Source organism: Rhinopithecus bieti, unplaced genomic scaffold (genome assembly GCF_001698545.2).
Source record: "Rhinopithecus bieti isolate Rb0 unplaced genomic scaffold, ASM169854v2 scaffold_15643, whole genome shotgun sequence".
NCBI classification, from domain to species: domain Eukaryota; kingdom Metazoa; phylum Chordata; class Mammalia; order Primates; family Cercopithecidae; genus Rhinopithecus; species Rhinopithecus bieti.
The window spans coordinates 142,573-158,590 of NW_016808215.1; the positions used below are offsets into that span (position 1 = coordinate 142,573).

General features: G+C 38.9%; 1 protein-coding gene across 5 annotated transcripts in view; it reads right to left on the bottom strand.

The window, feature by feature from the left end:
- LOC108538022 (zinc finger protein 227) overlaps nt 1–16,018 on the bottom strand; it is a 69,370-nt gene that overhangs the window by 46,069 nt on the left and 7,283 nt on the right. For 4 of the 5 annotated variants that reach the window (XR_001887984.1, XM_017885832.1, XM_017885830.1 and 1 more), the window contains 2 exons: nt 14,889–15,015; nt 14,145–14,234 (listed from right to left, as the gene is read on the bottom strand). Coding sequence is in view for 4 of the 5 variants with exons in the window: in XM_017885832.1 (XP_017741321.1) it covers nt 14,145–14,234; nt 14,889–15,015 (217 nt within the window). In the remaining variant the exon portion in view is untranslated. Of the gene's footprint in view, nt 1–9,745; nt 11,925–14,144; nt 14,235–14,888; nt 15,016–16,018 lie in introns of those variants that run through there. The other variant, XM_017885834.1, reaches the window with a different exon arrangement.

The window sequence follows — 16,018 nt, forward strand, 5'->3', positions numbered from 1 at the left end:
CGGGAGGCTGAGGCAGGAGTATGGCGTAAACCCGGGAGGCGGAGCCTGCAGTGAGCTGAGATCCAGCCACTGCACTCCTGCCTGGGCGACAGAGCGAGACTCCGTCTCAAAAAAACAAAACAAAACAACAACAACAAAAAAAAAACAAATAAAATTAGAAATGAAAGAGGAGACATTATGATTGATGTCACAGAAATCAAAAAGTGTAAGAGACTACTATGAAGAAGAATACAGCAACAGATTGGATAACCTAGAAGAAATGGATAAACTCCTAGGAATATGCAACCTATCAAGACTTAATCATGAAGAAATTTTAAGAAAACAACTGAACAGTTGTATAACTAGTGAGGCACTGGATGTAGTCATCAGAAGCCTCCCGAGAAAGAAAACTCTAGGACCAGATGGATTCACTGCAGAATTCTACCAAATATTTAAAGAAGAATTAACACACAAATTCTTCTTAAACTCTTCCAAAGATTTGAAGAGGAAGGAACACTCTCAAAACTCATTCTGTGTGGTCAGCATTAGCCTGATACAAAAGCAAAGACACACAATTAAATAAACTGTAGACCAATATCTCTGATAAATATTGATGCAAAAATCCTAAACAAAGCACTAGCAAACTAAATTTAACAGCACACTAAAAGAATCACATGTCATGATCAGGCAAGATTTATATCTGGTGTAATTCAACATATAAAAATCAATCAATGTCATACACCACATAACAAAATAAAGGGCCTTTCACGATTAAAAAAAAAAAACCCACCTAACTAGAAATGGAAGGAAAGTACCTAAATATAATGAGAGTCATATATGAAAAGCCCACAGTTAGTATCATACTCAATGGAGAAATACTGAAAGCTTTTACTCTAAGATCAGGAACAAGGCAAGGATGCCCAACTTACCACTACTATTTAACATAGAACTGGATATTCTATCCAGGTCAGATCAGAAAGTTTTTAAAAAGGCATCCAAATTGGAAAAGAAGAACTAAAAATTTCTCTGTTTGCAGATGATTTGGTCTTATATGTAGAAAGATCCCACGTACACACAAAAGCTACAACTAATAACTCAGCAAAGTTGCAAGATACAAAATTAGCGCTAAAAAATCAGCTGCATCTCTATGTACTAGCAGTCACCAACGTGAAAAAAAATTTCATTTACTATAGCATCAAAAAAGGTAAAATACTCAGGAAAGAACTTAATCAAATAACTGAAATATTTTTCCACTGAAAACTACAGAACATTGCTATTAATAAAAGAAGAAGTCTAAGAAGATACAAATAAATGGGAACTCATTCTGTACTCATGGGTTTGAAGACTTAATAATGTTAAAATTTCCATGCTACTCAAAGTGATTTACAGATTCAATGCAATCACTATCAAAATCACAATGACTTTTTTCAGAAATAGGAAAAAAAATCCTAAAATTTGTATGCAATCTTAGAGGCCTCACACTCCCAAATTTCAAAACATAATTCAAAGCAGCAGTAATTAACATGACATGGTACTGGCATATAGACATATAACCATTATAACACAGAACCCAGAAATAAACCCCTGCATATATAATCAAATGATTTTGACAAGAGTGTCAAGATTACACAATGAGGAAAGGACAGTGTCTTCAAAAAATGGTATTGGGAAAACTGGATATCCACATGCAAAAGAATAAAGTTAAACCCTTACCTTACATTGTATACAAAAATCAAATCAAAATGGATTAAAGACCTAAATGTAAGACCTAAAACTATTAAAATCCTAGAAGCAAATATAAAGGAAAACCTTCAGAACATTAGATTTGGCAATGATTTCTTGGCTATCACAACAAAAGCACAGGTAATGGAATGAAAAATATACAAATGGGAATATATCAAACTCAAAAACTTCTGTGCATCAAAATAAACAATTAACAGAGTGAAAAGGTAGCCTACAGAATGGAGGAAAATTGCAAGTTATACATCTGATAAAGGGTTAGTATACAGATTATATGAGAAACTTCTACAGCTCTATAACAACAAAGAAAAACCCAAATAATCCAATGAAAATAATGGGTAAAGTTCTTAAATAAACATGTCCAAAGAAGATATATAAATTGTCAATAAGTACATGAAAAGATGTTCAATATCACAAATCTTTTAGAAAATGCAAATCAAAACTGTAACAAGATATCACCTCACACCCACTATTGTAGTCACTGGTAAACGAAGAGAAAAATAGCAAGTGTTGTCAAGGATGTAACGTTGGAAGACCTGTGCACTGTTGGTGGAAATGTAGAATGGTATAGCCATTATGGAAAATAATATGGAGGCTCCTCAAAAAATTAAAAATAGAATTACTAGATAATCCAGCAATCCCACTTCTGGGTATATATCCAAAAGAACTCAAAGTAGGATCTCAAAGGAATAGATATTCATCACAGCATTATAGCCAACATGCAGAAGCAATCCAACTGTTCACTGACAGAAGAATGGATAAAGAAAATGTGCTATACACATACAATGCAATATTATGCAGCCTTTAAAAGGAAATCCTGTTACATGGCATGACATGAATCAACCTCGAGAATATTATGCTGAGTGAAATAAGCAAATTACAAAAGGGCAAATACTGTAAGATTCTACTCATATGAAATATCTAAAGTAGTCAAAATCACAGGAACAATATTTAGAAAGGTAGTTACCAGGGGCTGGGAGGAGGGGGGAGGAAACAGTATCTAATTGGTATAGATTTTCAGTGTTGTAAGATGAAAAGTTCTATTGATCTGTTGCATCATGTGAATAGAATTTACACTAATGAATTGTACACTTAAAAATGTTAAGATTAAAAAATGGTTAAGATGGTAAATTTAGTGTTATGGTTTTTTTAGACCATAATAAATTTTATTTTTTTATTTTTTGTTAGTTTATTTTATTTTTTTTGTTATGAGAACGGCAGTTCCTCTTCTGCCGCCAGGCTGGAGTGCTGTGGCCAGATCTCAAGATCCTCAAGCTGGCAAGCTCGACCATCCCCGGTTTACGTCCCATTCCTTACTTACCACATCAAGCCGAGTAGCTGAGAGGTTACAAAACAAAAAGAGCATCCTGTACGCACCGCAGCCCGGCACGGCTTAATGTTCTTCTTGTATTTTTTTAGTATGAGACGGGTTTCACCGTGTTACCAGGATGGTAGGGTCTCGATCTCCTGAGCCTTCGTGACTCGTCCGTCCTTGGCCTTCTCAATGTCCAAGGGCTGGATTGCAGGCTTTAGAAGCCCAGCCGCGGGGCCGGCTCGAGGCAGATAATAAATTTTTAAAGTCAAGTATACACATACAAAACTCACTAAGAATCCTACTAGTCATTGTCTCTCTTCTCTGGTGGTTTTAGAAGGGTCATATGCAGCTATTTGCTCTTTACTTTGGAATAGATATCTTGGTATATCTGATACCACTGGCCTTTAGAAAATAATTTTTTTTTTTTTTTTTTGAAACAGAGTCTCGCTTTGTCACCCAAGATGGAGTGCAGTGGCGCGATCTTGGCTTACTGCAACCTCCACCGTCTCCCAGATTCAAGCAGTTCTCTGCCTCAGCCTCCCGAGTAGCTGGGATTACAGGCGCCCACCACCATGCCCAGCTAATTTTTGTATTTTCAGTAGAGACAGGGTTTCACCATCTTGGCCAGGCTGGTTTTGAACTCCTGACCTTGTGATCCACCTGCCTTGGCCTCCCAAAGTGCTGGGATTACAGACATGAACTACTGCGCCTGGCCAGTCCTCTAGAAATCTAATGAACATAGCCAGCTCCTGCATTTTTGTATTATCCATCTTCTAACCAAAATGTCTATTGTAATTGCTTCTTTCTGCTTAAAAAGTACAATCAGCATTGTATCTACAGACTAGAGCAGGGGTCAGAAAGTTATTTCTGTAAAGAGCCAGGCAGTAAATATTTTAGGCATTGCAGGTCACATGATCTCTGTGGCCTAAATACTCAACACTGTCATTTTAGCATAAAAGCACTCATGTAATATGTAAAGAGTGGCTATGGTTATGCTTCAATGAGACAATTTATAAAAATAAGTTGCTGGAGATTTAGTCCATGAAATATAGTTTACCAATCCCTGGGTAAATTGTGAAAAATACTGGAAAGTAGATACAGAACTGAGCTGGGATCTTAAAACTGTACTGATGGCCCTACCAAACTAAACTTCTGTGGGTATTTACAGGCAGGTATAGAGAAAAAGGCATATCTTGGCTTAGTGGCTCTCTAGATCAGGTGCCAGCAGACATGTTGATTTGCTGTACCAATAAAACCACATCTGGAACTGCAAATGACATCAACTTCTAATTAAGTTTCAAATAATTTCATGTAATTCTCCAGGATATAACTGTCTCTGCACAGGTCAACTGAGTGAATGAATCAGCATATGCACATGAAGGTGATCTGGCTGCAACATCTGTCACCCTATTGATCACCAGGGTTGAATCAGGATGTGACAGAAACCATAACCCTTGCAACTTTCAAGATACTGCTAGTGGCACTAACTTTTGCAATTCCTCCATGAATGTGGTTTTGCTTTCAGGTTACCATTTTTTGCCACATACAAAGCATTTATAGTGTTTGTCCTTGGCAAAACAGCCCTTTTTCCATGGATCAGGGAACATTCAGTATGAGGATTCTGCCAGCGATTGAATGCAGCTGTTGCAATTCTGCATTCTGAAACTTGGGAAATAATCAGAGGATGAGTTCAGGGATCCATTCAGACCACCACAAAGGGGCCTGAGCAAAAGCATTCAGTAATTATTAGTCCTCTATAAGCCCTTCTGCTACCTGATGGGCTATAGTAACATTTTAGGGTTCTCAGAGTTCATGTCAATTCAGCTCTAGTAACCGGTAATCAATCCCTCCATGGGATTGAGTCCAATTACCTGTTTAGGCTGTTTGCAATTACCTAATCACAGCTCCATTAAATATGGCTGCAAGTCACTTGGCAGAAGTGCAGGATGATTTATGATAGATAAGTCAGTTTTGGCAGCATGTCAGTGTACTTTCTCAAGGAGACTTGATCTACACTTCATTCAAGGTGTTCTGGGAATGAGAACTCATTCACATTATGGAATTGCCTGAGAGGCCACAATTCTCTCTCATGTTGATTAACCAGACCCAGAGTCTTTCCACTTATTCAAATCAAGCAGGGATTCAGTAGGCTTCTGGTCTATTTCAGCCAGAGGGAACACGCAATCTACGAACAAATGCAAAGATCTCTGATAATCCCTTTGACTTTGCTGATCATTATGATAAACACGCTCATTTTGTCTCTACCAATGAAGTGCCTCCACTTGACCCCTGATGCTCCAGGATCCCATCATCCTCATTGCATTTTTTTTTTTTTTAAGCCCATTTCAATGTCACAATTTTCCTCTCTCATTCCTGGTCTGCCGAGAAGAATTACTACAGCCTTCTCCAGGACTGCCAATGCACCTCTCGCCAATGAATTTCTCAAGTCCTTGGCAAAGTGTGTCTTCCGAATCTTCCCAGAGTACAAGGGTTGAGTAAGGCTTTACATAAATCCACTCCAGCATTCTGGCATTCCTATGTCTCTGTATATATTCTATAACACTGGTTCTCATTTGGGGACAATTTCCAAACCCCCGCACTGATGTCTGGCAGTGTCTGGAGACATTTTTGCTTGTTATAACGGAGGGGGGTGTGTGCGTGCGCGCGCGTGCACGCACTACTGGCATCTAGTGGCTAGAGACCAAGGATGCTGCTAAACATCCTACAATGCATAGAGCATCCCCTAAGAACAGAGCTATCCAGTCCAAAATGTCAGTTGTGCCAAGGTCGAGAAATTCTATAACATACTTACAAAGTTCTGGCTTTTTGTTTTTTTTACTTTAGGGTAGGCTAACGTTTTTGCATCCAGGTTTCACACAACTGACAAAACTACTGAAACTATTCCCAGATGCTCAAGCTAACAGCGGGTCTGGAATCACTGTTCACTGCAACCATATCAGCAGATCCAGCCTAATCCATCACTATATTATTTCCACCTGATTCAATACCCGTGCGATCTACAACCATTTCTCAGGTTTCTATTGATATAAATTACAAAAATCCTAATTTTGTCAAGTGATCCTTCCACCTCAGCTTCCTGAGTACCTGGAACCACACATGTGTGCCTCCATGGCTAGCTAAGTTTTAAAACTTTTTTTGGAGAGACAGGGTCTCACTATATTGCCCAGGCTAATCTTGAACCCCTGAGCTCAAGAGACCCTCTCACCTTGGCCTCCCAAAGGGCCGGGATTACAGGTGTGAGCCACTGCACCTGACTGAGTTGAAACTTAATGCTCACAAAGGCCAAAAGAACTGGATACACAACTAGCTGTCTAATCTTGAGTCTAGATGAGAATCAAGGCCAGAGGAACCACAAACATGGTGAGTAGTAAACTACCCAACATTACAAATGAAACAGCACCTCCCTTCCACTGACTGTGAAAAGAAAAGATAGGTGCTCTCTGGTTGCTAGCCCCATCTTGAACCTAAAGACCAGGGTTAACCAGAAGGGTAGATATGAAAATCAAAAGAAAATCATTTTGGAATCCTGACAGAAGCAAGTTTAAGTCCTGCTCTACCTGGGGTCTTTTAAGTTATGGGAGACAAATCATTTTGGTTTAACATAAGGGTTAGTAAATTTTTTTCTGTAAAGGGCCAGAAAGTACATATTTTAGATTTTGTGGTCCAGAGTTTTTGTCACAACTACTAAATTCTGACACTGCAGCAAGAAAGCATACATAATACATTAAAACATAGGCATTGCTATATTCTAATAAATCTTTAAGGGAGTGGGCTGGATTTGGCCCACAGGAGGTAGTTTTTTGACCCGACTTAACCCACTAAACTACTGAGAGTTGGTGGGCTATCCTGATATCTAAGAGCAAACTAAACATCGAAGACTCAGGATTTCTGGTATCTAACACAATTTGAGGTATCATGGACTTTGCATACTTAGCATGTGAAGTTGCAGTCCAGGAACAACAGGAATTGTAATCCAAGTAAACTGTGGTAACCTCATAAAGATATATCCTTTGCTGAGTAAAGCCTTTAACCAAATAAGCTTTAAATGTCACAGAAATGCCTAAGAAAGAAATGGTATTAAATCCTGTTTTAACTGCCTGTTCCCATGGTTTGTTTTCACTGGCATCATGCTGTTCTCTCCCTACGCACCTCTTTTCCTCAGGGAATCTTTATTAAATTTTACCTCAAAATTTATGTATTTCCACTCTGTATCTTCAGAATTTGCTTTTTTTTTTTTTTTTTTTTTTTTTTTTTTTTTTTTGAGACAGAGTCTCACTGTCACCCCAGAGTGCAGTGGCGCGATCTCAGCTCACTACAACCTCTGCCTCCTGGGTTCAAATGATTCTTCTGCCTCAGACTCCTGAGTAGCTGGAATTACAGGTATCTGTCACCTCACCTGACTAGTTTTTTTATTTTATTTTATTTTATTTTATTTTATTTTATTTTATTTTAAGAGTGATGGGGTTTCACCATGTTGGCCTGGCTGGGCTCAAACTCGTGACCTCAGGTGATCCACCTGCCTCGGCCATCCAAAGTGCTGGGATTACAGGCGCGAGCAACCGCACCTGGCCTCTGTAAATTGTTATTTCTCTTCTCCACAACTCGATTTTCCTTGCCATACGGTACCTAGAAAGGCCCAGCCATTTCCCCCAATCAGACCAAGCACTTAAAAAGACAAGCCAGTGCCCTGGGTTATCTATCCATTCAGCTAGTGAGTACGTCTGTCAAGAACTAAGTAACATTCCTACTACTGGAATTACACTAAAACCGTATTGATTGCACAGATTTGTACACAAGAAGGTTCAAATGCATTCATTGCAAATATATATTCACTCTCACCGATGCATCCGTATCTTTGAACAAGTGTTTATAATTGATTTCCAGAGTTCCATTCTTTAATTTTGGCCTTATATACTATATGATGACACAAGATTTCTTAACTGTAAGGAATTAATATCTTCTAGTAATTTTTCAAATTATATTTTAGTTTTACTATGTTACTGTAAACTAACAGTATTTTACTATAAATCCGATGCTCAGTGAAAAAATTAAAATATATAAGTTAAATGTGAAAAAAATTCCTGCATTCTCTTCGATGCTGTGGGGGCATAGGACAGACTGTCACATCATTAGATGCACTATTCACTCACGTGGACACACACGAATTTAAGGTATGTGATTTTTTTTTTTTTTAAGACTGAGTCTCACTCTATCACCCAGGCTAGAGTGCAGTGGCAACATCTCGACTCACTGCAACTTCTGCCTCCCAGGTTCAAGCAATTCTCCTGCCTCAGCACCCCAAGTAGCTGGGATTACAGGCATGCACCACCACACCCAGCTACCTTTTGCATTTTTAGTAGAGACAGGGTTTCACCATGTTGGCCAGGTTGGTCTCGAACTCCTGACCTTAGGTAATCCACCCACCTTGGCCTCCCAAAGTACAGGGATTATGGGGATGAGCCACCACACCCGGCCTGTGATGTTCCTAAACTAAACCATTACACTCTTCTGTCATAAAATGTGGCCACCATTTTCAAGGATTCTTTTTACTGTAGTATATAAAAAATTATTTCTATTTTTACAAAATTCAGCAACACACTGATGTGCTACTCACATTTTCTATTTGAATCTCCTAATCAAAAATTCCTATTCTATGAATTCCAGAAAAAAGAGATGCACATTCTATAGTGATACATACTAACTTCTCTTCCAAAAGCATTTTTTTCACTGCCACCACTAGGAAAAGGTAAAAGTCAGTCATGTTCCAAAAATCGATTTTGGATGAAATTTATCAAATGTTATTTTGTCCTTTTTCTCAGAATATGGGAGAGAGAAGTTGACAAAAGAAATCTGCAACAGCCTCAAACTAAGTTCTGATTAAAGTAATGCTAAAGCCCTTAGAAGGTAATCATGTCAAAGCCTGAATGAAAATGTGAAAAAACCAATGACAAATTCAAGATCTACTAAAAAAATGTTTGTCATTAGCAACTCTGACACTTAAACCCCTGCCTTAACAGTTTTGAAAAAATAAGTGTAGTATGTAGCATCCAGTTATTACAAGATGAACAGTTAACTCTTACAAAAGATAACTGAATCTATACTACATAAAACCAGTAGAAAAGCAGACGTCTGGGAAGATAGTACCCAACTTGATTAGTGAGGCTAAAGGAGGACAGGATCTAATCACAAGACAATACCAAATTAACACTGGAGAGTTCGGTATTTAGTGGTTTTCTACATTTCAATTGTCTCTTAATCTTATTAAGGCTACTTTCAGGTTTCCTGTTTACAAATTCAAGATATTCTGGAGGTGATCTCAACATATTTTCAAAAATGTTTCCTATTAACAAATATTGAGCACCTGTGAAGTATATGGCAATGGTAAGATTATGTAGATCCAGTAGTGAACAAAGTCTCTGCCTTTATGGAGTTAACATTCTAGTGGACACTTAATTTTGGCATGTCCACCATGTTGTAAAAGGCCTGAGAAAAATCTTACTCTAACACCCCTCTTCTAAATAACATTTTATAAAGGTCAAGGTTCTGACTAAAGCCCTTGCTATGCTAATCATAAAGACTGTTTTGTTGTCTTTGGACCACTGGGACAAGAGAAGCTATGGCTGAAACACTGACTTTAGTAATTTTTTGAGACTTGATAATTGGAAGAATTCAAATGACACGAGTCTTCGCAAGAATCATTTTATGGATTTTTTCTCCTGTGTGGATTCTCTAATGTTCTTACCACCCCCATTATTTTTATAGGATTTATCGCCAACATGGATTCTGTGATGAATTGTAAGATTCGATCGCCAACTGAAGCTCTTACCACATATCTCACATTTATAAGGTTTTTCCCCAGTGTGAACTCTCTGATGAGATTGTAGTTGTGAAGACCGACTGAAGACTTTACCACACATATCACATTTGTATGGTTTCTCTCCTGTGTGGACACTCTGATGAAGTTGAAGACTTGACGCCTGACTGAAGTACTTACCACACTCCCCACATTTATATGGTTTTTCTCCAGTGTGCACCCTCTGATGCATGTCAAGATTCAAGCTCCACTTGAAGCCCTTCCCACACTCATCACATTTGTATGGCTTTTCTCCAGTGTGGACTTTTTGATGGGCTTGAAGATGTGCACTCCGACCAAAACTCTTCCCACACTCTTCACATTTGAATGGTTTTTCTCCACTGTGAACTCTCTGATGGGCCAAAAGATTTGAGGCCTGCCTGAAGACCTTCCCACACTCCTCACAATTATATGGTTTCTCTCCGGTGTGGATCCTACAGTGAATTTTAAGATCTGCTCTACGACTAAATCCCTTTCCACACTCTTCACATTTGTATGGTTTCTCACCCTTATGGATCAGCTGGTGAATCTGAAGTCGTGAGCTCTGATTGAAACCCTGCCCACACTCCTCACACTTAAAAGGTTTCTCTACACTGTGGGCCTTCTGATGGATTTGAAGATATGAACTTTGACTGAAGCCCTTCCCACATATCTCACATTTGTAGGGTTTCTCTCCTGTGTGGACCACTAGATGAACTTGATAATGGGAGTTCCTCCTGAAGCTCTTCCCACACTCACTGCATTTGTATGGCTTCTCTCCAGTGTGGACTCTCTGATGGGCTTGAAGATTTGAACTCAGAGTAAAGCCTTTCCCACATACAGTACATATGTATGACTTCTCTCCAGTGTGGACTCCCTGATGGGCCTGAAGACTTGAAGGCCGACTAAAGCCTTTGCCACATTCCTCACATTTATAGGGTTTTTCTCCTGTGTGGACTCTCTGATGAATGTAAAGATTTGAGCTACAAATGAAGCCCTTACCACACTCCTCACATTTGTATGGTTTCTCTCCTGTATGAACTCTTTGATGGGATTGAAGATGTGAATTCCGACTGAAACTCTTACCACATGCATCACATTTGAATGGCTTCTCCCCAGTGTGGAGTCTCTGATGGTCCTGAAGATGAGAGGCCTGACTGAAGGCCCTCCCACACTCCTCACAATTATAAGGTTTCTCTCCCGTGTGGACCTTACAATGAACATTAAGGGCTGATCTACGACTGAAACCTTTCCCACATTGCTTACATTTGTATGGTTTCTCTATCACGTGGACTTTCTGATGGGTCTGTAGATGAGTGCCCTGACTGAACTCCTTACGACAGTCATCATACTTAAGTTTTTCTCCCACATGTACTTTCTGATGAACAGGAAGAACTGGGCTGTAACAGAAGCCTTTTCCACGTTCAACACAGGTAAGAGACTTCTCTCCTGATTGTAACTGCTGATGAAGACCAAAGCTGGAGAGATCACTGAAGGGTTTTTTACACTCATTACACTGGTAAGATTTCTGTCCTGTGTGAATTATGCTATTCTGATCAAATGTTGAAATCTTCATATTGTCTTTTTCATAATCATTGGGTCTATAAGACTTGTCACTTCTGTGTACTCTATGATCATCATGATGTGAAATCCAACTGATGGGATCAACACCCTTCTTACATTGATATAATTTATTTTTTATGGAAATTTGCTGATCTCTGTTCAATCTCTGTGATTCAGTCAGGAATGTCTTCCTCCAAGAATCCTGGGTTCTCAAGATAGGAAACTGTGGATTTCCAGTATCACTGGGACCATCTGCTTTATTTACTGTATAGTTCTCATCTTCGGAAATTTGAATAGACAGTTCTGCCCCTACCTGGCAAGGGAAATCACCTTGTTTGTGAAATTGAGAATTATTGATCATGGAGTCTTGACACCTGGTTAAGTCATTTGCAATTTGTTGCCAGATTTGCCAGCAAGAAAGCTCTTCTGATTCTCTGTCTTGAATAGTTACTAACTTACTTTGATTTTTCTCTCCTGTAAGGACAACGAATTCAGAGAGATAGACAGTGAATTTTTTTGTTCAAAGATTTAAGATTTCACACTAAGGACAGATTAAAAGACTTTAAAGAGCCTCAGGATAGTTCTGCTCATCTTTTTCGACACATTTGAAGTTTCTGGTTTACATACTGACAGAAACCAAGAGATGGTCCACCAAGCTCGCAATTGCTAAGCACTAATGAAATCCATTTAAAAACACAACTACTGACATACTATCTAAATTTTTAATCCCATGTCTTTCCTACCATAATATGGTATCAATAAAGAAAAACATTTTGTAGTGCTCACGGGTTTACAACCACAGCCCAGAAGTTGCTGCGTGGCAGTTATTAATAGACACTCAAGGAATGTATGCATGTATGAATCCTTGTTTGACTTCTGACATTTCTTCTAAACTTCAAATCCAAGTTTAAGTTTGAGCCAGGTCATAGAGCAAAAGAGCTTTTACAAGTAAGGTATCTGAGACAGAAAAAGAACTGGAAAGTACAGTTTTGCTGCAAAGTTGAAAAGCTGTACCTGAGGTAGGGGTACACCAAGTGAGTTATTGCTGAAGAGAAAAATCAAAGGTAATAATCACTTGGGGTGAAAGCAAAGCATGAAGACCTATGCACTGGATCCTTCTAAGGCTTTTGCACTGAGTCAAAATTGGAAGGCTAGGAAAGAATGCTGTTTCTTTGAAAGCTAGGTATGGAAAGTTTCTGGATGTAGATATATTTGTCTTTAACAAGAATGTTTTCCAAATTGACAAAGTGGTCTATTAGTGAATCGTGAAATAAATTTAATAGCTTGTGATATTTAGGAAAAAAAACAGATAAAGTATATCAGAATAATCACAAGCACTAATGGTGTCATTACATAAAAGGCCTTCTAAAGACATACATATAAGCCTACACAATATAAATGTTTGAGAGGCAACAATGTAAGATCCATTTCTTTTTATGAGTGTGGACTTTGGAAGAAGCAAATGGGATGCCAACTGTGCAAACTTTTAAAGGAAAAGGCTAATGCTCATGTCCTGACTTTTAGTTTTACTTTTTCTTTCCTGATACAATGGATAAGGAAATCGAATTTTATTCCCTTCTATGGGGGAATACCTAAGAAATAGAAATAAAAGTCCTTATTTTAAAATATTCCCTCCCCGATGAATATGCTCTGCTACAAATACTCAAAGACAGTCGTAAGGAAAGCACGTTATTCAGTTTGGTTACAACTATGACACTAAGTTCCCTAAGATACGGGCCAACTTGTACAGACAGGCAAACACATGCAAATATACAAACACAGACACTCATACACAAAGAGAAATTAAATTAGGTTAGGCATTCATTGGAAGACAAAAACTATTTTGCAATATCCCTTATTTATGCTGATTTGTTCACCACCTATTAGCTCCATGGAAGACAGATTTCCATTAACTCATTTATTTATTCAACTAATATTTATAGTGTCTCTGCCATGTACCAGGACTATTCTAAGTACTGAAGAGACAGCAACAAATAGATAAAATTCCTCCACTCCTGGAGATTACACGCCAGTGAGGAGACACAGGTGTTAAGTCACTAAACAAAAGCATATATGAGGTGATGATCAGTGCTTACACACAATATAAGGCAGTGCACAGAGAGTAATGGAAAAGACTGTGTTTTTAATAGGGTGGTCAGAGGAGGCCTTTCTTATAATACTAAAACTGAGCAAAGAACTGAATGAAGAAAAGATCAGAAGGCTTATAGGTGAAAGATTATTTCAGGCAGAGAGAAGAACACACACAGGGCTGTGATGCAGAAGCATCCTTGATAGGTCTGAAAAGCAAGAGGGAGGACAATGTGGCTGGAATTCACAGAGAGAGAGAGAGTATAGAAGATATATTTAGAGAGGTAGTGGGGGATGAAGAGCACACCATGTAGGACTCTGTCAGTCACATTAAGTGGATTTTACTCTATGTAAAATAAGTTACAGATAATTTTGAGCAGAACAGCAACATAGTCTGACACAAGGTAACAAAAACTCACTGTGGCTGCCACTTAGAGAACAGACTGTAAGAGGAGAGGGGTAGGAGTAGGGCAAGCGGTATGAAAGGTGTTGCAATAATCCAGGAAAGAGATTTGGCAATTTGGACCAGGTGACGGCAACAAGGCTGACGAAAAGCAAAGCAGACGGACAGTTAACTATAAGAACTCACAACTGTTTGGTTTTTACCTAAATTTCTCTGTCTTTGGGTTGCTGTCGTCATCCAAAGCTGCTCATTTCTTTCTATAGGTGATACATCTTGTTTGAAGGGTTGATGCCCTGTGAAAATGCCAAATCACAAGTTGAAAATGAACATATTAGAGTTAAAATACACTGGAAATCTGAGTTGCAACTGCATATTCAAGACACTGAAAGTAGTGTTTTTCAAACTTTTATTTAAATTGTGACTCAGTAAAGAAACACCATTTATTTCAGGACCCAGACACACATGCATAGATACATATTATGAAAACCAAGTTTGAATAATCTATTTTTAACTATTGTCTGTTTTCATTAAATCTCCTCCCACTGGTTCTCACATCAGTCAAGAAATTGGCCAGAGTTTTTGCTGCAGTGTGTGCCATTCTTCCTAAGGAGTTCTAGTATTTTCTACCCTATTTTATTTCATTGAAATCTGCTGGCAGTATTCAATAAATTGGTTTTATAATTCAATAATGGGGCAGGTATAAAATATGAAAAAGAATAGACAAAGCATAGCAGTATTCTGTTCATTTATAGTTCTTCTATAAAACTATAGAAAACAAATGAAAAGACCTAAAATATTCTGTTCAGAAAGATCAGAAACATCCGGTGTCTCTGCATCCCATAAAAATTAGGAAAGTCAGGTTTCCACACTCAGGGAACCATTTCAAGGGCCACAAAGCCTTAAAACTCCAAGGTCACAAAGATACTCCAGAGGGAGGCTGTCCTCACCCACTGACAGCAGGTTCCTAAAATTCTCCACCATCACATCTCGGTACAGCTTCCTCTGGGCAGGGCCCAGCAGCCCCAACTCCTCCTCCGTGAAGGCCACAGCCACGTCATTGAAGGTCACTGCTTCCTACGACAAAAACACATGACCTCAATCTTACAACCAATGTCCACTGGAAGATGGGTAACATTGAGAAGGTGAAGAGAACAGTTGCAAAGTTGTTCTGGATGCCAAGCCGTTTGTAGATTTCCCAGCCCTTCTCCTGTCTTGCCAATGCCATACACTGACTTACCAAAAGTGCTGCTATGAAAAAGAAAGCTTTGTGTATTTACTGGATGCTCTCAGTGAGTACTCTTATGAGGGAATTTCCTAGAATTGTTACCTACTGAACCTAAAACATTGCCAATTTCCCCAGAAAGGTTTACCAATTTAGTCCCAACAGTGTTTGATAGCACCTGTCTTCCTACTGAGGTGCGAACCAAGGGAGCAGTGTTACATGTGGAAATAAACCTAAAGGGCATGTCAGGTTTCTGAATGAAAGACTCTTTCTCTCTGTCCTCCTGTCTTGGTCTTTCACTTGAATATAATACACTGATCCCGGATCTTTAGTTTTCCATGTGAACTTGGGCAAGTTCCTCATTTTTCACAATCCCTTTTCTATTTATGTATAAAATGAAGGCAAAACAAAGAACCTCCTCATAGTTGCTGTGAGGTATCAATATAGGGGCACAGTGTAAGTGCTTGGCAAATCCTTTCCTACCACTAGGCATTTTAAATTAAGGTCACATATTACTTTGACTAAAAAAATATTCGGCCGGGCGCGGTGGCTCAGGCCTGTAATCCCAGCACTTTGGGAGGCCGAGACGGGCGGATCACGAGGTCAGGAGATCGAGACCATCCTGGCTAACACAGTGAAATCCCGTCTCTACTAAAAATACAAAAAGCTAGCCGAGTGTGGTGGCGGTGCCTGTAGTCCCAGCTGCTCCGGAGGCTGAGGCAGGAGAATGGCGTAAACCCAGGAGGCGGAGCTTGCAGTGAGCTGAGATTTGGCCACTGCACTCCAGCCTGGGCGACAGAGCGAGACTCTACCTCAAAAAAAAAAAAAAAAAATTAAAAAAAAAAAAGGAAAAAA